The 22,921-nt window shown below is 33.4% G+C and overlaps 1 protein-coding gene across 1 annotated transcript; it reads right to left on the bottom strand.

The window, feature by feature from the left end:
* Positions 1-1,009: 1,009 nt before the first annotated feature.
* traf3 (TNF receptor-associated factor 3) lies at positions 1,010-21,833 on the bottom strand. The gene is made up of 11 exons (XM_073826789.1): positions 21,514-21,833; positions 11,879-12,135; positions 9,363-9,414; positions 9,084-9,188; positions 8,720-8,884; positions 8,196-8,276; positions 7,984-8,058; positions 6,413-6,505; positions 6,125-6,265; positions 3,096-3,279; positions 1,010-3,016 (listed from the first exon to the last, which is right to left on the bottom strand). The coding sequence occupies exons 2-11, from the start codon at positions 12,130-12,132 to the stop codon at positions 2,445-2,447; spliced, it is 1,722 nt and encodes a 573-aa protein (XP_073682890.1). The 5' UTR covers positions 12,133-12,135; positions 21,514-21,833; the 3' UTR covers positions 1,010-2,444.
* Between the last annotated feature and the right edge of the window lie 1,088 nt (positions 21,834-22,921).

Here is a 22,921-nt window from a genome sequence, read left to right as displayed (position 1 = left end):
TTAAATACCATTTAAAAAAATAAATAAATAAAAATAAATAAAATTGCTTTAATCAGGAGTAAATTATTGTTTAGATCCTCACATATGTGATTATGCATTCTGGATAAATAAGCTTTCCATTGATATATTTGGCAATATTTGGCAGAGATACAACTATTTGGAAATCTGGAATCTCAATATTTTGAATTTAACAAAAATCTAAATATTGAGAAAATTGCCTTTAAAGTTGTCCAAAAGAAGTTTTTAGCAATGCATATTACTAATAAAAAATTAAGTTTTGATATATTTACGGTAGGAAATTTACAAAATATCTTTATGGAACATGATCTTTACTTAATATCCTAATGATTTTTGGCATAAAACAAAAATCGATAATTTTGACCCATATAATGTGTTGTTGGCTATTGCTACAAATATACCCTTGCTACTTTTGACTGGTTTTGTGGTATTTATATTAAACCTGAGAATTAATACATTTGAATTACTGTTATTATTATTAGGTGTGCAGTATCTCAAGACGAAACGGCTAAATTTTGTCTAATAGGTAATGGGTATTTAAAAATAATATTTTTGTATAATAGTATTAGTTTGTAAGAAAAAAAAATTGTTGATAGTTAGAAATAGTTTTTCTAGCATGACATTTGCTTAACTGCACACTGAGGAATAAACGCAGTCTCATAATCTAGCAAGGTAAGTTTCAGGTCCTCTCAGGTCAAAAAAAAAAAAAACGTGCTTCACAACATGACACATCCATAACAACACAATTCAGATAGTTTTCCAACAATTTTATATCGATATATTTATACATATATTACACATTCAAACAATACTTGTGCAAAAACCATCCCTACCATGAAAAATGATCTGGATTATTGTATGTGTCTCTGGCAGCATGGCTGGAGGCATAAAGGCATTATGTCAGACTGTTTTAAAAAATAAAATACAAAACACAAAAGGACAATAGATTCTGATGCATAGCATCTATTAATTAGAACATTACAAAAAATAATGTGTCAAAGTGGTAAACGCAGAGAAGGTCATGTAAGAATAGGTTTTACATGCATAAAAACTGAGGTTTTTTGCTTTTTTGACAATGGAACCCTTGCAGGGTCACTGTTTAGTGCCGATGTAGTCCTTCATGAATGCTCCCGTCAGGTCCTTTATATCTACTAGTAAAACACGTCCACCCCTGCCCTCACAAACAAGACTTTCTACTCACAAAACTCCCCTCAACATCAATTGTCCATCAACAAACCACCACAACACAACAGATGTCAGTTCAATATTTGCATATCGTACAAAACCACCAAAAAAACCACCTTTACGAAACTTTTCATGATTACTAAACATGAAGGGTTACCTTCTAGACTTAAAGGAGTAGTTCACTTTCAGAACTAAAATTTACAGATAATGTACTCACCCCCTTGTTATCCAAGATGTTCAAGTCTTTCTTCAGTCGTAAGGAAATTATGTTTTTTTTTTTTAGGAAAACTTTCAGGATTTCTTTCCATATAATGGACTTCTATGGTGCCCCTGAGTTTGAACTTCCAAAATGCAGCTTCAAAGAGCTATAATTAATCCCAGCCGAGGAAAGAAGGGTCCTATCTAGAAAAACGATGGGTTATTTTCTAAAAACAATTACATTTTATATACTTTTTAACCGCAAATGCTCATCTTGTCTAGCTTGGCAAGACGAGCGTTTGAGATTAAAAAGTATATAAATTGTAAATGTTTTTAGAAAATAACCCATCGTTTCGCTAGATAAGACCCTTGGTTCCTCGGCTGGGATCATTTAGAGCCCTTTGAAGCTGTATTTTGGAAGTTCAAACTTGGGGGCACCATATAAATCCATTATATGCAGAGAAATACTGAAATGTTTTCCTCAAAAAAACACCATTTCTTTACGACTGAAGAAAGAAAGACATGAACATCTTGGAGGACAAGGGGGTGAGTACATTATCTGTAATTTTTTGTTCTGAAAGTGAACTACTCCTTTAACAAGCAGTATGAGAGATGACTATTAGCCTCAAACGCATTCATACTCATTGAAGGCTAACATGATGAGTGTAAACAGCTTCCTTTTACTTTGGGCTGGATGTTAGTCAACCAACACATTACCTAAGCATCATTCGCTTCCATTTTACCTCGTCCTGTTGATCCAAAGACATTAACATTCTCTCGGTTGATTAGAGTTGACGTACTACTCTTCACTGTATCTTATATGTGGTTGACATTGGAGATTTCATCTACTCAAACCTCCTGCAAAAGGCTGAAACTATCTAGCCCAGCAAGGCACTGTTGTTTCCCGAAGAGCGCAAGCTGACGGCTCGGACTGTTATAACCCCAAACTTGTCCTGGGTTCTTCCTCCCTCAGCCTAGATCTTCAAAGTCTTGGCTGGGAGGGCTGCACGACTTAATATTATCTGGACCCGGCGAAGCTGAACTCAAGGGTCCGGGAGGTCGGAGGTGTCTACAGTCACCTTAATAAAGATGGTGTCGTCTTTGATGTAGGTTCCGTTCTCCAGGACAGTTTGAGCCACAAAGAGTGGACAGCCTGAGGCGATGTTCATTTCCCCAGTGGGCCGGCGAAAGCTACTGCTATTGGGGTCCGGTTTGAAGGCATCGCCTAAGTGTTTCCGTGCCGGCCCCTGGTCCATTAGCATTAAAGTTACTTTCTGTTTAAACGGCCATGGCAGCAAGGCATCATATTCCCCGCGCATGACCACGAAGAACAGCGAGAGATGTGTGCCTTTACCCATTCCGTCCCCATTTAGATAGACGCGGGCACACATCTTGTAGCCGAAATAGCCTGTGTAGAAGGGCTGGCTGTAGAGCGAGAGGGTTTTGGAGGCAACGGCTTCCTGTTTCCGTCTTTTGTAGTCACGGATCTTCCAAATGAGCGTACCGTTGAAGCTGGCTGTCTCTAGCACCTGGAGCTTCAGGTCCATCTCTGCTAGTCGGATGTCGTGGACACTCATCATGTCGTCGTGACGTGAGAGCTGCTGCTCTAAGGAGCCTGATGATGGTATTGACATGTGTTAAACGTATATAATGTATAATGCATAATAATTAAGGTGTATATTAAGTTTTCTTACCCAGGGTGTGAGAACCAGAACTGGAACCAACACGACCCGAATCGAGAGAAGATACAACTGAACGCATGCTCTCCACAGAGCCTCTAAGAGCCTCCACCTCCTCTCTCATAGCTCGCAGTGGACGCAGCTCCCGCAGCTCCATCTCAACCTCAAGCAGTTTCTCTGAGTGAGCGCTCATCAACATCTACATACATAAACACACACAAACAGTTTTAATCACAGATTCTAATATTTCATAGCTGGGTCTCTGGGTTTTTAAGATGGACGTTTGGCAAAAAGGGGGCTTTAAAATGATGATTTAGTCTAAATCTTAAAGGAGTAGTTCACTTTCAGAACAAAAATGTACAAATAATGTACCCCCTTGTCATCCAAGATGTTCATGTCTTTCTTTCTTTGGTTGTAAGGAAATTATGTTTTTTGAGTAAACCATTTCAGATTTCTCTCCATATAATGGACTTCTATGGTCCCCCGAGTTTGAACTTCCAAAATGCAGCTTCAAAGGACTCTAAACAATCACAGCCGAGTAAAGAATGGTCTTATCTAGCAAAACGATGGGTTATTAAAAAAAAAAAAAAGACAATTTCTATAATTTTAACCTCAAATGCATGTCTTATCTAGCTTGGCAAGACGAGCGTTAAGATTAAAAAGTATATAAGTTGTAAATGTTTTTTAGAAAATAAACAATCGTTTCACTAAATAAGACCCTTCTTCATCGGCTGGGATCATTCAGAGCCCTTTGAAGCTGCATTTAAAACTGCATTTTGGAAGTTCAAACTCGGGGGCACCATAGAAGTTCATTATATGGAGAGAAATCCTGGAATGTCTTCCTCAAAAAACACCATTTCTTTACGACTGAAGAGAGAAAGACATGAACATTTTGGATGACAAGGGGGTGAGTACATTATCTGTAAATTTTTGTTCTGAAAGTGAACTACTCCTTTAATGTGATTATTTTAAACATGAAAATACATCAATAATAATGTAAATACAATGTATGCATATGTGTGACCCTGGACCACAAAACCAGTTTTAAAGGAGAAGTTCACTTCCAGAACAAAAAATTACAGATAATGTACTCACCCCCTTTTCACCCAAGATGTTCATGTCTTTCTTTCTTCAGTCATAAGGAAATTATGTTTTTTGAGGAAGACATTATAGGATTTTTCTTCATATAGTGGATTTTAATGGTGCCCCATCTTTTTTGCATGTTCACTTTGCAAAGACTGGGTTGGTACTTCTGTAGCAATGTAGGATGATTTTAAAATGATTTTTGAAGTTGAGAGAAAAAATATGATTTTTTCGACATACCCTGTCTTAACCCAGAGTTCAGGCAGAGCAAGACAAGACGAGACGAGCATTTAAACTGCATTTTGGAAGTTCAAACTTGTGGCACCATATAAGTCCATTATATGGAGAAAAATCCTGAAATTTTTTCCTCAAAAAACTGAATTTCTTTGCAACTGAAGAAAGAAAGACATGAAAATCTTGATGACAAGGGGGTGAGTACATTATCTGTAACTTTTTGTTCTGGAAGTGAACTTCTCCTTTAAGTAGCACGGGTATATTTGTAGCAACAGCCAAAAATACATGTATGGGTCAAAATTATCGATTTTTTTATGCCAAAAATCAGTAAAGATCATGTTCCATGAAGATATTTTGTAAATTTCCAACCGTAAATATATAAAAACGTAATTTTTGTTTAGAAATATGCATTGCTAAGAATTACATTTTTTAATTAATGCTAAGACCTTTAAATGCTATTTTCAAAGCATTTCAAATTTTTTTTGCACCCTCAGATTCTAGATTTCAAATAGTATCTCTGCCAAATATTATCCTATCCTAACAAACCTACATAAATAGAAAGCTTATTTATTTATGATGTATAAATCTCAATTTCCAAAAATTTACTCTTATGACTGGTTTTGTGGTCCAGGGTCACATTTAATAAATAAAATAAGTATAGTACATACCATACCACTCAAAAGTTTGGTTCTGATTTTTTTTTTTTTTTTTAAGTCTATTATGCTCAGTAAGGCTCCATTTATTTGATCAAAAATACAGTAACAATATTGTGAAATGTTAACGTTATCTAAAATAATTGTTTTCACTTTTAATACATTTTTAAATGTAGTTTATTTCTGTGATGCCAAAGCTGAATTTTTAGCAGTACTAGTCTTCAGTGTCCCATTTTAGAAATGTTAAAGGACTAGTTCACCCAAAAATAAAAATTCTGTCATTAACTTCCCCTCAAGCTGTTCCAGTTTCTTTCTTCTATTGAACACAAAAGATATTTTTAAAAATGTTAGTAATCATAACCAAACAGTTGACTGTTTGCTACTAACTTCTCAACAGAAGAAAGAAACTCATAAAGGTTTGGAACGACTTGAGGGTAAGAATATGATGCCAGAATTTTTATTTATGGGCAATATCTTTTTTATTTTTATAAAACATTGAAAATGTCACACTTAAACTATCATTTAATTATTGAAAGAAATCTTGGTAACACTTTACAATGAGGTGTCATTGGTTAACATTAGTTAATTATTAACTAACATGAATGAACAATAAACAATACATTTATTACACTATTTATTAATCTTTGTTAATGTTAGTTAATAAAAATAGCCATTCATTGTTAGTTCATGTTAGTTCACAGTGCATTAACTAATGTTAACAAACAGAACTTGTGATTTTAATAATGCATGAAATTAACATTAACTAAGATTGCTAAATGCTAGAAGTATTGTTGATTCTTAGTTCATGTTAACCAATTCAGCTAACTAATGACACTTATTGTAAAGTGTAACCAAAATCTTCAATCTTTTCTGATTTATTTATGTTTCTTACATTGTGGTCTTACTGTAGAAAGCACTTTACATAGCAAAGGCATTCAAACTTAAAAGCTTGTGTCAGACTGAAATATTGCACAGTACAGCAGACTTACGTCACTTTATACAAAGCAGAATTATTTTTAGCTTCACCAAATGACTCAAAAAGAAAATAAACCACTTCTTGGTGATGACTCTCACCTGCATGCTGACAAGCTTCTGCTCCAGTTGCCTGTTCTTTTCTCTCATCTCCTCATACTGAGTCTCAACCTCTGCAAGACGACTGCTGAGGCTGGGCAGAACTTTATAACGCTCCATCAGCTCGCTCTTAACATCCTCTACCTACACACACAGATTAATCAGTGGATGTGTTTAATCCGACTACATGCATGGAAGAAAATATCAACAGGAAAAAGCATATTCATTTTCACACCGGAAACAACAGTTTCTTGTTTCTGATGTTAAATATAAATGTTCATAAATGTCTACCTTGGCTTCTAGTGTGGTGTTTCTGACTGCCATCATTCTCAGGTGCTCAGACGCAAAACTGGACTCATGTTCCCTCATCTCTTGATTCAGCCCCTTCAAAATAGATGAATAAAATATATTTTATACATACAAGTTAAAAATAATTAGTAAAAAACTTAAAAAAAAAAAAAAACTTGATTGAAATTATGACTTATACCACAATGTAACAGCAACAATTAAACAAATAAATATTTATTATGTTGATGTCAAATGCATAAACAAAAATATAAAATGCAATTACAGTATAAACTACCAGTTAAAAGTTTTTAATGTTTTTTAAAGAAGTCTCTTCTTTTCACCGAGCCAATCCAAACAAAGTAAAGCAAAAACAGTAAAATTGTGAAATATTTTTACTATTTAAAAAAACTGTTTTCTAATTGAATACATTTTAAAATGTAATTTATTCCTGTGATCAAAGCTAAATTTTCAGCATCATTACTCCAGTCTTCAGTGTCACATGATCCTTCAGAAATCATTCTAATATGCTGATTTGCGGTTTAATAATAGAAATAATTATAGAAACATTTTATTATTATTAATAATATTTAAAACAGTTGAGTACATTTCTTTCAGGACTCTTTGATGTATAGAAAGATCCAAAGATCAACATTATTATCTAAAATAAAAAGCTTGTACACTATACTTATCAACTTTTTTAGGGGGGAGAGAAATTATATAAATCCTAGAAATTAATAATTTTATTTAGCAAGGATGCTTTAAATTGATCAAAAGTGATGATAAAGACATTTATAATGTTATAATGTTCTTCTGGACTTTCTAATCACCAAAGAAACCTGAAAAAAATTCAACTCAGCTGTTTTCAACATAATAACAATAATAAATGTTTAATAATAATAATAATAACAAACGTTTTTTGAGCGGTAAATCAGAATATTAGAATGATTTCTGAAGGATCACGTGACTGGAGTAATGGTGCTAAAAATTCAGCTTTGAAATCACAGGAATAAATTAGATTTTGAAATATATTCAAATAAAATATTTTATTTTCTTATTTTAGATAGTAAAAGTATTTCGAATATTTACTGTTTTTGCTGTAATTTGGATCAAATAAATGCAGGCTGAGTGGAAGAGACTTTAAAAAAAACATTAAATATCTTACTGTTCAAAAACTTTTGACTGGTAGTGTATTTCTATGTCTAAACTTATGGTAACATTAGTTACCTACATTAGTTAACATGAACTAAGAATCAACAATACTTCTACGGCATTTATTAATCTTACTTAATGTAAACTTCAGCATTTACTAATGCGGTATTAAAATCAACAAAAGTTGTGTTTGGTAACATTAGTTAATGCACTGTGAACTAACATGAACAAACAATGAACTACTGTATTTTTATGAACATTAACAAACAGTAATAAATACTGTAGTAAATGTATTGTTCATTGTTGGTTCATGTTAGTTAATACATTAACTACTGCTACACCTTGTAAAGTGTTACCAAATTATTTTGATTTTGAATCAACATTGAAGTACATTTCCAATGTTCTTTAAATCAATATCTGCTCACCTTAAAGGAGCATCCATAGCGTATAAAGGAACAGGTCACCTGGGCTTTTGGACAGTCATGCTGATGACTGGACAGCTATAGGAGACACATTCATCTCATAAATACATCCCAATTAATCTGCTTTTATCATTCACTTACAATTAAAATCACTGTCCATGCATTTAAAAGCAAAACACACAAGTTAGTAAATCAAAAGTGCACTCCAAGCCTACCTCACTTCTTAGAATGGAAGAAAACGAGCAGTGATTAGGGCATGCTACAGGAATCGCAGGACAGACTGTATCTTTGTGTTTCTGTAAAGAGAGACGACTGTTAGACTAAAATGCTCTAAAACATATTGCATACTGACACTTTAATGGTTCAAGACGCTCATGGTTAAAAAAAAAAAAAAAAGATGTTAGTGTGTGGAGTACTAATGACAGGATCAACCAGGCGGAAAAACAAAGCATTCTTGAAGTGAAAACATACATCGATCATTCTCTAAATGACAGTCGACATAACGGGAGATTCCCCCAAGTTCCTTGTACAAATGTGAAACTTAAAAGGTCATGAGACATTAATGACAGAACACAAGGGGAATACTTCTCATAAAGGGAACTGAGATGTCCACTAATTCCAATCAAGGAAAAAAAACTCAATGAAAGCTGAAAAAAGATCTTATGAATTTCTAAGTACTTTCCATTAGATTTCAGGTCCTTTTTATGGGAACCGGGGGGTTTTGGGAAACATGTGGTACCTGTAATTCGGTGAGGGCCATCTTGTGATTGCAGAATTCACAGGTGATCTCTCGGTGTTTGCATTTGCGGCTCAAGTGCTCAGACATGTCTTTCCTCATCATCTTCTCCTTACACTTTCCCAAGGGGCATGGCACCTCGAAGTATGGGCAAACTTCCAAGTGGTCCTGTTAAAAAAAAACAGAGAATTTTCATTTGTACGCAAACATAACATCGTCTATGAATCAAATTACATTCGCCATATTCACACTTATGATGTGCAAGTTTAAGTCCAGGCTCACATTTCTCTATGCTCGAGGCAGGTTCTATTCATGAGGAATTTACCATATGATATGTGAACTATTGTCTAAGAATCATATGACTTACCATGACCTGCTGTAAACTCATTTGTTCTTTACATCCATTTTTCTCACTCCGGCAGTAGACCTTCAGAGCCATAATTTCCCTATTGCAGCAAACATCCCGGAATATCTAACATCATGAGAGACAAAATAAATAAATAAATCCACTACATGGCCTGTATAATAGAGATGTGTTGTGTGCCTGTTATATGGCCCACATTACTTTCACTTGGAGCTGTGAGAGTGAGATTTAATATGTAACGGAGTGGGTGTGTCCTTGTAGGTTTTGGCTTCACTTTCTTACCTTATCTTCAAAGAGTGGTTCTAGATCAGCTGGACAAACTGGGGTAGGCTTACTGGGAAAAAAAAAAAAGTTGGATCCAATTGTAAGCAAATTGTACGATTTTGAAAATAAAAATAAGGGGAAAACACCAAGTTTATTTCGCAATGCTATTTAGATCAGTGGTTCTCAACCATTTTGACTTTTATGCCCGCCTAACGTCCACAATAATATTCAAAGGCCCCATGACTTTACCAGTTATTTGTGATTTACTAAGTAAGGATTAAGGATAAGAATTTCTGCAAATATGTTTTACTCACAATTTACCAACTCAATAAAATATTTTAAAAAGTTAGGCATAGCTAGAAAATGTATATCCATTATAAAACACACATGGAGTTTTATAATTGTATTCATTTACATACGTTTTCCAGGTCTAGAAATCACTTTTTAAATTTAGGCTACCTTGTCGATTCACATTTTTCAAGAAAGTATAAACCCTGGTTCTTTACTTTACAATAAGGTGTCATTTTTTAACATTAATGTATTAACGAACATGAACGAACAATGAACCACACATTTATTATTCTATTTATACATCTTTGTTAATATTATTAAATAATAAAAAATACAGTTGTTCATTGTTAGCTTGTTTTAGTTGACAGTGCATAACCAAACACAACTTGTGATTTTATTAATGCATTAGTAAATGCTGATTAAGATTAATAAATGCTGTAGAAGTATTGCTCATTCTTAGTTCATGTTAACTTAGTTCGTGTTAACTAATGAACCTTATTGTAAAGTGTTACCAGTATGTTTTACTCACAATTTCAACTCAGTAAAATATTTTAAAGTTGGACTTAACTAGAAAAAATGTATATTCATTATAAAAACGCAAATGGAGTTTTATCATTTTTAATCATTTGCATGAATTTTCCAGGTCTAGAAATCACACTTTAAAAAATAGGCTACATCAACAATTTAGGTTTTACGATACAATATAAACCCTGGTTCTTCTTCTTCAAACAAAATATAAATGTAAAAAATGGATGACTTTACCAGTTGTTCGTGATTTACTGAGTAAGGATTAAGGATAAGAATTTCTAGAAAAAATTTTACTCACATTTTACTCAAAATCTACTCAAAATATTTAAAAGTTGGGCATAACTAGAAAAATGTATATCCATTATAAAAACACACATGGAGTCGTATAACTGTATTCATTTACATACATTTTCCAGGTCTAGAAATCACGTTTTAAAAATTAGGCTACCTCGTCGATTCACATTTTTCAAGAGAATATAAACCCTGGTTCTTCACTTTACAATAAGGTGTCCTTTGTTAACATTAGAAGCATATTAACTAACATGAACAGCGCATTTATTACACTATTTATTCATCTCTGTTAATATTAGTTCATAAAATTCAGTTGCTTGCTCATGTTAGTTTACTGTGCATTAACTAATGTTATCAAACACAACTTGTGATTTTAATAATACATTAGTAAATGCTGAAATTAAAATGAATTGATAAATGCTGTAGAAATAATGCTGTATGAACTAATGTTCATTTTTGGTTCTAATGTTAACTAATGAACCTTATTGTAAAGTGTTACCCATATGTTTTACTACTCAATAAAATATGTTAAAGTTTGACGTAACTAGAAAAAATATATATTCATTATAAAAACGCACATGGAGTTTTGTAATGTTACTTATTTACATGAATATTCGAGGTCTAGAAATCACACTTTAAAAATTAGGCTACATCAACAATTATAAGCCCTGGTTCTTCTTCTTCTTTCTCTTCAAAAAAAAAAAAAAAAAAAGACCAACCATGTTAACAAATGACACCGTTTTGTAAAGTGTTACCATTTTGTCTTACTTTAAAACATTTTAAGTCATCTTAAGGCCACCCTGATTTCAATATTTCATATTTAGAAACAGTAACATAACAATAACATACATTTTTCAGCAATCAGATCACAAATGAACATCCCTTTACCATAAAATCCAGGTGTACATGCACCCAAAACACATTGTGGTCACAATCAAATCAATGAAACAACATTTGGAGGTAGTGAGGAATGGTTTCTGCCCACTTTTGATGTGATCTCACAATGGAAAAATAACCTTTTTTTGTCATCTGACATTATCAATTATTCCTATTATGTCACCAGTCTATCTCTCTATTTAAAAGATTTTATTTTTTTCTGGGTAACCCCTAACTAGCATATAGTATAAATGACATACTGTACTTTTTTCACTGGAGGTTGTTTTTACATACATACATATATATATATATATATATATATATATATATATACACTGCTGTTTTCCTTTTTGCACAGGTTAGTACTAAATGCAATCCAGATAAAGAATATCCAGACACATCTGGATCAGAAATATCTTGGAACAGTATACTGGAAACTTTATGTAAATAAATATCTGATATCTCTTAGCTTATTCCTTGGCTTGTAAAACTGCAGCTTCCGTAATAATATTATTAATATTGACGTTTACTACTGAACCGTCGCTTACCTGAGCAAGTCTGTGATGCAGCTCTCGCAGAAGCGATGTCCACACTCAGTTTGCCGAGGGTTACAGAGCACTAGGCTGCAAGACTCGCAGCAATACTTGGCCTCCGGCGTCGAGACAAAGCGGTCCCTGAATCCACCGTGCAGGGGCAAGAAGCCGGGCTCGGGCCTGGGCCGCTGGGCCATGGAGGGCATGACAAGAGACGGAGGACGCTGCTGCAGGGCAATCTGCTGTTCCACATTACGCCCTGCGGACATGACCTGATGAAAAACAGTCAGATTAGAATCTAAACTCTACGCCCATAATAAGTGCATAAGAAAAATTGAAATGATGAATATCTCAGTTACAAAAAAAGTTCACAGTGACTTCCAAAAACACGACGAAAAATGATAGTCTACAGTCATCTTTGGCATGAAATTCTTTCTTGTTCAGACTGAAGCTGTCAAGAATTCTGTATTGTCTGGGAAACATTATTCAAACTAAAATGGAATAGGCTGTTGTCTGATTGGATCCAGAACCCTTTGGCAAACACCAATTTGTGGCCGCCTCACTGCCATTGTTTCAAGAACACAAGTGGTGTTAAGTGTTTAGTAGGAGTACTGTTTTTAACCATATGAAGTCAGAAGAGTCTGATGGATAGAAGGCGTGACTACCTGAAGCCTCAAAGAGCATTTGGACACTTAAAATGTCAACAAAACATCAAACCAAGTGGCATCTGCAAACAAATCATGCTTGACTTTCAGTCATCTAACTTCACTCTTGTAATTACTTTACTAGTCCCAAGATGATTTTACTGGATGAATGAGTCAGTTTCTCTCACAGGTGTCCCACCATAGAAACCACCGGTGTAGTTCTTTGCACTAGCTGTGGAATTTTGTGGAAATGCTCAAAAGCAGCTTTGCAGACAAATTTAAATTTCCCATGTATAAAATAAAATAAAACAAAATGCACAGCATATGTAGGAACTCCTATAAAAATATACTTACATTGCTGTGGAATATAAATACTACCATTCAAAAGTCTGGGGTCAGTAACATATTTTTAATTATATTAATGATGTAGTTTTATTTAAGGACATATTAAACTGATCAAATTTATAGAAAATAAATTGAAAATATTTCAAAGAAATGCAGTTCTTCTGAACCTTCTGTTTCCAGAAAAATATTGAGCAGCACAACTGTTTTTAACATTGATAATAATAAGCTAAATAAAAAGAAAAAAATATATAATTTTATATATACATATATATACATAGATTATACATACACACACCCAGTCAAAAGTTTTTGAACAGTAAGATTTTTAATGTTTAAAGTATTTTTTGCTCACCAAGCCTGCATTTATTTGATCCAAAGAACAATAAAACCAGTAATATTTTTACTATTTAAAATAACTGTTTTCTATTTTAATATTTTAAAATGTAATTTATTCCTGTGATTTCAAAGTTGAATTTTTAGCATCATTACTCCAATCACATGATCCTTTAGAAATCATTGTAATATTTTGATTTGCTGCTCAAAAAACATTTATTATTAGTAGTAGTAGTAGTATTATATTACATTATTATTATGTTAAAAGAGCGGAGTAGAATTTTTTCAGGTTTCTTTGATGAATCGAAAGTTCAACGGCCAGCATTTATCTGAAATAAAATGTCTTTATCATCACTTTTGATCAATTTAAAGCATCCTTGCAAAATAAAAGTATTTATTTCTATAACTTCTATAATATATCTATACACTGACTGACTCCAAGCTTTTGAATGGTATAGTGTATAATATGTGACCCTGGACTACAAAACCAGTCATAAGGGTCAATTTTGAAATTGAGATTTATCCATAATCTAAGCTTTTCATTAATATATGGTTTGTTGGGATAGGACAATATTTGGCCGAAATATAACTATTTGAAAATCTGGAATTTGAGGGTGCAAAAAAAAAAAAAAAGCGCTTTTAAAGTTGTCCAAATTAAGTTCTTAGCAATGCATATTACTAATAAAAAATTAAGTTTTGATATATTTACAGTAGAAAATGTACAAAATATCTTATGGAACATGATCTTTACTTAATATCCTAATGATTTTTGGCATAGAAAGAAAAATCGATAATTTTTACAAATATACCCATGCTACTTATGACTGTTTTTGTGATCCAAGGTCACATATTACAAAAGCTTTTTATTTCAGATAAATGCTGATCTTTCTATACGGATCGTTCTATTAATCAAAGAATCCTAAAAAAAATGCACTTTAGAACAGGTAACACCTATTAACTATTAACTATGACTTATTAGCATGCATATTACTAGAATATTGGCCATTTATTAGCAGTAATTAAGCACCTATTAATGCTTTATTCTACATGACCTAATTCTACATCCCTAATCCTACCCAATACCTAAACCTAACAACTACTTTACAAACTATTAATAAGCAGCAAATTAGGAATTTATTGAGGGAAAAGTCATAGTTAATAGTTAATAGGTGTTACCTGTTCTAAAGTGTTACCCATTTTTTTTTAGGATTCTTTGATTAATAGAACGATCCGTATAGAAAGATCAGCATTTATCTGAAATAAAAAGCTTTTGAATGTAAAAAAATGTACTCAGCTATGTCTATCCACTTTTACAAAAGCAGCATTTCTGATACACACAAAACCAAATTATTATAAAATGATGTCAGCACTTTCATTCCATAATTGCTTATGAAAAACATGACAGCAAAGTAAACCATGACTGAATCATCTTGATTGCGAGTAAGTGACGAGGGCGTCGTCAGACCTATTAACCTCTTAAATGCCGTCTGACGTCACAACGGTTTGACTTCTGCCTCTGCCTGTTTCACGTGTTGAGCCGAGGTCAGACAAATAGAAGTTAGTCATCTCCTTTTACATTTTCATATTCTAATGCTTGCCATTGAGGCGACGCTTCAACATTGTGCTTGTTGCTTGCATTGCCACATCAACAGCTCCTGACCGGCAGCTCTCAGACTGGGAAATCCCTTCATAACAGGCATAGCTCTCGAGCTCTAATAATATCTCCCCTGTGAGCCAGCTACACACTAACCACACATGCAGGAAGGTCCCGACTCCATTGCTGAACGCTGTTAGAATTCCTTTAAGCAGAGGATACCACAGTTATTCCACAAGAGTGACTGGTACCCACCGCACATGCCTCTTCTCCAGTACAGAGACTTTCCGACACAAAAGGAAACTGAAATTATAGCTATTTATGGTGCATTTTTATGAAGGTAGGTAAACCTCGTAAAGAAATATTCTGAATTGGGAAATTAGAGCTCAGTCAGATCAGTCGAAATGGTTTGGCCAAGCATCCACTGACAAACAACTGCTCTTGATCAGAAAACATTAATATTATTGTTTGCTAAGGCATATTAAAGGTTATGGATCAAAACAAGCATGTGCTTCAGCTCTTCAACTCGTCCTGCACTGACTGTACTACGAACAAAAATTGAACCTCAAATTGTGAGGCTTTTTGAAGAGTGGTGTGCTACTACTTTTTCATCCAATCAGCTGGTGCATGACAAAACTTACATTGAAATGACTAGAACTAAGATTACTCAGATTTTCAATTACAATTATGGCTTCCAACAATTACAAACAATTCTAACATTTGATTAGATGACTTATTATTGCTTTTATGCTCCTGTTATACACTTTATATGCCGAAAATATTTTTAAATATATAAATGTTTAGTATTTTTCATTTTAAAAAAAATCATGCATGTATCTATTTATCTACGCACACACATAAATAAACAAACTAACAAAAAAAAAAACATACACTACAAGTCAAAAGTTTTTGAACAGTACGGTTTTTAATGTTTTTTTTTTTTTAAATAGTCTCTTCTGCTCATCAAGCCTGCATTTATTTGATCCAAAGTACAGCACAAAAATGTAAGAAAATTGGAAATATTTTTACTATTTAAAATAACGGTTTTCTATTTCAATGCATTTTAAAATGTAATTTATTCCTGTGATCAAATCTAAATTTTCAGCATCATTACTCCAGTCATTAGTGTCACAAGATTCTTCAGAAATCATTCTAAAATGCTGATTTGCTGTTCAAGAAACATTTATTATTATTATTATTATCAATATTTAAAACAGTTGATAAAACAGTTATTAAAACAGTTATTTTTTCAGGCTTCTTTGATGAATAGAATGTTTTAAAGATCAGCATTTTTTTTTAAATAAAAGCTTTCGTAACATTATACACTATACCATTAATTGGAGTCAGTATAAATTATAGAAATTAATACTTTTATTTAGCTTCATTTGCTTTAAATTGATCAAAAGTGATGATAAAGACATTTATAATGTTACAAAAGATAAGATTTCAGATGAATGCTGTTCTTCTGAACTTTCTATTTATCGAAGAAACCTAAACATTTTTTTTTAAATAATATTAAATATTTTCAGCAGCAAAATTCAGCTTTGAAATCATAGGATTTAATTATATTTTAAAATGTATTCAAATAGAAAAGTTATTTTAAATAGTAAAAATATTTCAAAATTCTAATATTTCGAAATGTTCTATCTCATTTGCAAATTTATTTTCATTTAACTGAAATATATTTAAAATATCCGCTTGATGTATGATCACACTGAGTAATAATATTAAATAATCATCTCAATATTAACTATAATAATCGTGATAATAATTATTGCCATTATAGCAACCATATAGCAACATGCTAAAAACTTTTTTACACAGGCACTCTTACTTTCTTCAGGCGATTAAAGGTTTGTTGCCCGAATAAATGGCTTTTGGGAGGAAGACGACAGCCATGTTTGGATAGCCATGGAGGATGCTCACACACACACACACACACACACACACACATAGTCACACCCATCAAATTATTCACACTCTCAGCAAGAAATGTTAAATCCCATCTGACGTATACAACACGTTACAGCCTTAGTGACGGGTGTTTCACAAACACTCTCCATGGCTCAACATGCCTTTTGTTAAACTATGACGATAGTATCTCAACTTATTTCAGCTCAATCTTTAGTTTACTGGATACCATGACAAAAAATCCAGAGCCACTCATGAAAGCAAAAGCCAACATTCCCAATAGTTGCGATGGAAAGTTCAGTGGATCTTGTCCCTGATTTTGTTTCGGTTTTACTTAAGTGCAGGTATTTCCCTACTTTCATCTCTTGTCTCACGCTGCACTGTGCTGAGGTAAAAAAATAAAACCACCTACAGTATAGATAGAACTGTCCCTGAAATAATCCACAAACTCTGAGAAAGAAAAACATCCAACTACACAAACAAATAAAAGAATATTCAACAGAGTGCAAATACAAATCCATGTACTGGTGGCTGACCAGAACGTGCAGTTCTCTAGGGACTTCCAGGAATATTTAAGGGGCTTTTCCATTTGCTGCCTCATCCCTCTCTGTCACTGCTGACAATACACATACACACCCACACACACACACACACACACACACACACACGCAAGCACATAAACACCCATTAACAAAAAAAAAGACGTTAGGCAGCTGCTGGTAAACTATTGTTTATGCCAGGAATTATGTGACCTTATCCAAATGTAAAAGAAACTAAATAATGAATTAATTGCATAAACAAAAATTCCCATAGACTACCGTTCAAAAGTTTGGAGTATAAAAATCTTTTTAAAAAATGTGTTTGTTTCTGAATGCTTCTGAAAGAAATCTCATATGCTCCCCAAGGCTGCAATTATTTGATACAGTAAATTATTAAGTGTTAGTTGTGAAATATTGTTACAATATAAAATATCTATTTTCATATATTGATGTCAATAAGCATCACTACTCCAGTCTTCAGTGTCACATAATGTTTCAGCAACCATTCTAATATGCTGATTTGATATTCAAGAAACACTTATAATTATTGTCTATGTTAAAAAACAGTTGTCTGCTCAACTTTTTTGTTTAAACCAACAATTTTCAAAAGAACTGCACATGGTTCTAATTTTGCGACTCAAAACTACTGCGTGCGACTATGAAAAAATATTTAGGAGCACCAGTGCGACTGACACGATCAGCAGAGGCGGATTTTTTAAAAAGTGTTTTTACTTTACTCAAGTAAATTTAAAAAGTAGTTTATCAGAGTGTTTTTCTTTGGAAAACCTCACTACATTCCAAAGCATAATGTCATGTTTTACTGCACTGCATTTCATAAATAATAAAAGTTGTTGTTTGCTATCTTTAATACTTAAGAACATTTAAAATGTAGTACTTTATTGTACTCAATTAAATCTCTGAATTACTTTTACCTGAGTAAAAGTAGGAAATTTATACATTTTTCATGTAATTAAGTATTAAATGATATTTAATATAAAACTTAGTGCAGTAAAAAGTACAATATTATGCTTTGGAATGTTGTGAAGTAGTTTCCTAAAGAAAAACACTTTACTAAAAACATACTTTTACAGCAGAGTAAAAATACTTCACTACTGTGCGCCTTTGCCGATCAGCATATTTGTGTTTGCGCTGAGGGGAGCTTCAAAGATTTCTATGCGTTTAGTTTCATTTTTAAAGTATCTTTTCAGTTACTTAAACCATTTATTATTTCTTTATTTAAAATTTTATATTCAAAACATTGATCTCAACATGAATTTACAAATTTAAATCGCACTCATGCCACCTCTGAGCCTCATTAAACATCTAACAATACACCTACAAGCCACTTTTGCGTTCTTTTGCGCCATCTCTGTAGTACAAATTAATTTAGTCAATGCTGATTTCATTTGATTGGCAACTTATTCTTCTTATTCTATTGTTGCTTATGAATATATTTAAAAATTTTGACATAAAAGATGACATACATTAAATAAAAATGCCATTAGAAAGGTAAAAAAAAAATTCCCCTGAAAATCTTGTAAAGAGAAGGCACATTTTTGATTAGATTTTAGATTAGATGCTCCTATATTTTTGACTGTGCTCTTAAAAAGAAAGGTAAGCATAGAGCCCTGCTGCATTTATTTCAAAGATAACTCTTCTGCAACATTATAAATGTGTTTACGGTCAATTTTGACCAATTTAATGTCTCCTTGCAGAATAATTTATTTAAAAAATAAAAATTATGGGTCACAAACTTTTGAACGGTAGTGTAAATGTTTCATAACAGCAGTTAAAGTTAACTTCTTGGGGAAAAACGACCTTGTCAAAGATATAAAGTGATAATTCACCCGAAAATCATGATTACCATCGTGTTCCAAATCTGTATGCCTTTATATCTTTTGTGGAAAACAAATGGAGATGTTTAGCAGAATGTCTAAGACACCCGTTTCACCATTTACTTTCACTTTATAGAGACATTCAGGTCAATCAGGTTTAGAATGACGGTAAGTAAATAAGGACAGGGTTTTTATAATTAGGTCGACAATTTTTTAATGCTAATGTTTTATAATTTAAAGAGGTATGTCACAAAAAGCAAGATGAACTGATAATGTGTCCCATATTATCAGTGCACTTGTGGTTTAAAATGTGCGACTTAAATTCAAGAACGAATATAAAGACTTCGAAGAAATGTTAGCGTGAAGCAAGCATCCATCTCAAAAAGAACATAATACCAGAGAGAGCTGCAGGTGAAACGTGTAACACAATACATTTCAGACTGTTAGTTTGGAGCTGAGAAGCGTCAAGGTAATACGGATTCTTTGAATGTATTTGCGCTGCAGGAGATCTCATAACAAAAATGAAAGAGAAGTAAGAAGGGGAATATCACCTCTTTCTGGCCTGACCTTTTACTAGAGGAAGACATGTGTGACTACTATAGGTCACTTACAGGAATAAAACACCACTTCGAATGTGAACATTTAATGAAGGTGTGATGGGTAAAAACTAATGGGGTTACTTTATGGGAAAAGGAAGAAGCTGGGCTTATGTCATCGTCTCAGCCACCTTCTGCTTTCAGAAGTGTCTGCTCCAACTTCTGTTGAAATCAGGCCCCTGCAGGTTATCACAACACTTTACTGTGTTATTCTGAGAGTGAAACCAAGCTGGATTCAAACAGTCTCAGTTTTGATCTGCACACAGCAGCACATGTTGGACTGTTTTAGATTTTTTAAACTGCTCCTGTCCACTGGCTATTTTTTCATCTGTGTATTTAAATAGAGACAGACTAACAATCTGTATTTATGCTTTCCTAAATTCCTACTTTATCAGTCGTCACTTTATTTAATACTAAATTTAATCCCATATTTAATCTCATTCTTCTTGGTATAATATGACCTAATTTGCATAACAGTCACCATACATATCCACAGCTTGTAGAAAAATTAAATACTGCCATAAAATTACACTTACTTACTAAAGTCTAAACTTCATATGCATTTGCTGTAAGATTTTCTTTAAAGAAATGAAAGGATCCATTTATCGGATCAAAAGTGATGGTAAAGAAATTGATAACGTTACGAATGTCACTATTTCACATCAATGTGTTTTCTTGAACTTTCTATTTAAAGAATACTAAAAAAAAAAAAACAATGCATTCAGTTTCTACAAACATATTAAGCAGCACAACTGTTTTCAATATTGAAAAGAAATGTTTCTTGAACTCCAAATCCGCATATTAGATTTCTGAAAGATCATGTGATGTTGAACACTTGGTTAATGGCTGCTGAAAATTCAGCATTGCCATTAAAGGATTAAAGTCGTCTTGTTGAGCAAACACATTACAAATGAACACAGGTGTATAGACATATGCTTATTATTAGTTGACATTAATTAAAATGCTGTGTTTTATGTTTGTGTGTGTTTTTGTAGTAAACATTGTGCGGTAAACATCGGTTCTCCATATAGGTTTTCTGACACTTACATATACAAATATTCATCATCATATTCGCTGTGAAAAATCACTATTGGTCAATCTCTGCATTTAAAGCTAAATTTGTACAGAAGCATTGTGAAAACCTATATAGACTGATAAAACCAATCCTTTCTAATTAGAATATGATATGTAAGACAGAAGTACACCCATTCTCTGTCTCATAAACTGCATCCAACAGTGGAATACAGTATGCCATCATGGTTTTTTCCATCAGTAGCGTACAGGCCTAAATCATGCAAGAATTTTGCAAGTTAGGTATTGCCCCCAAGGAATAAGACCACAGAAGATTAAAGAGCAGAAAAACAATGAAGATCACACTGTATGAAGGTTATACAGGCTTCAGTTTAAAGACCACACGTCCTTTCTATACAACAAAGCCTTAACAAAAACGTACATGGGGAATTTATAGATCCTTGAATGTAAAAATATATAATAAAAGCCAAAAGTAGATAGCACACCATACACAGAACTGCAAAGGTGAGAAGGTCTTCTAGCAGCAATGGCAGCAAAATCATCTACCATGAATTTGTGAAAGCAGCTGTTCTGTTCAGGATTTAACCTGTTAACATGTTGATAGCCTTACGTGTTTCACAACTTAACGAATCAGAAGCCAAAACATTCATATTTGTCCAGGAGAGAGTAAATAGAGCAGGTGAACATCTCAGATCAAAGCAGGACCCACTTTGATTACTGTAGGTGAACCCATAGACTTTAGGTTTGCCTAATCTTACCTTTGACTAACATGAGCTACTCGTTATTTTACATGTGGATCTGTGAAATAGCCATCCACTTACATGAATCAGTTGGTCAGCGATGTCGTCCGATGATCCAACCGTGTTTCTCTGAAGAATTTCACGAAGGGAGCCACGGATGGTCCACTCATATGACAGACACACCGAGACAACAACGTCCAAATTTACGCGGCCACAGCTCCGTCCTCGCTTCTCAAACAGGCAACAACGGCCGTAGGATCAAAACAGGTCATTTTGACATCGGAATGTTCCAAAAACGACTCGGTTGAGGTACACGAAAAGGTAGAGAAGCCGCCACTGTGGCAGGGTGCTGTTGATATCAAGTCTAGTAACTGGAAAGCCCCCTGCTCTGACTTCCTCAGGAAATCCCCGTCATGAAAAAAATTGTAGCTGGTTGTAAAAGGACGCCATAGAGAAAGAATGGGCTGCGCTGTGGCGTCTGCCCGCTGGGTGGAGCCAGAGCTCACGGTAGAATCGGTTTCACTTCAGCGGCTCTTATCCACGTGTTTCTAATAGGTGATGAACTTTGAGATGCATGCATTACTGTTCAGGTCAACTGACAATATCGAGGAAGTTGAAGGAATGTAATTACTAATTAAACATTTGACGAAACGACAAAATATACAAAACATTTTCGTCACTTAAAAATTAAGCTTGATTAACTTAAAAAAAATTGCAATAAAAAAGACTTATTGTATTTTAGCTATTTCCTAATGCAGCATTGAGTAAGTTAGCTTGATGTACTAAAATAAATGAAAAAAAATGAAATAATAAATTCCTTTTACTGAGATCCAAGAATAGTCTTCCAAACTTCCCATGACAATGTTAATAGGCTTATAAAATCGACGATGTCAGCAACGGTACAAGGTGAAATGTAAAAAAAAAAAAGTGCTGGTAATAAGATAAATATACAGATGTAATATAGCATGTACCAGTTTGGACGTGGTAAGTACGTTTTTAAAACGTTCGAAGGAGATATACAGACGTGATAAAAAACGTTATAAAAACGTTTTTACAACGTTGTGAAAAAAACGTATTTATAACGTTTAAAAAACCGACATTTGTCCTGTTAAATACGTAGGGAAAAAAAAACGTTTTTACAACCTTTTCACAACGTTTTTACGTTGTTGCGTTTGTTGGGAAATTACAATGGCGACACTTTAGATTAGAAAATACTATTCAATAAGTTAGTTCATCAAAAAAATTTAAATTCTGTCATTAATTACTCACCCTCATGTTGTTCCAAACCTGTAAGACCTTCGTTCATCTTTGGAACACAAATTAAGATATTTTTGATGAAATTTGAAGAAAAAAATAATGACTTTATTGAAAAATTATTCTCTTCCTGTCAGTTTTCTATGCTCATTCACGAGACTGCACTACACATTCCTGTGGGTTCTCTTTGCTTGTAAACAAGGCTAAGAGCATCCCGGTTCTACTAGCCTGAAGA

The sequence above is a fragment of the Garra rufa genome, chromosome 21 (assembly GCF_049309525.1).
Source record: "Garra rufa chromosome 21, GarRuf1.0, whole genome shotgun sequence".
Classification (NCBI taxonomy): domain Eukaryota; kingdom Metazoa; phylum Chordata; class Actinopteri; order Cypriniformes; family Cyprinidae; genus Garra; species Garra rufa.
The sequence above is the reverse complement of the archived record's forward strand: the minus strand, read 5'-3'. Positions and strand labels throughout refer to the sequence as shown.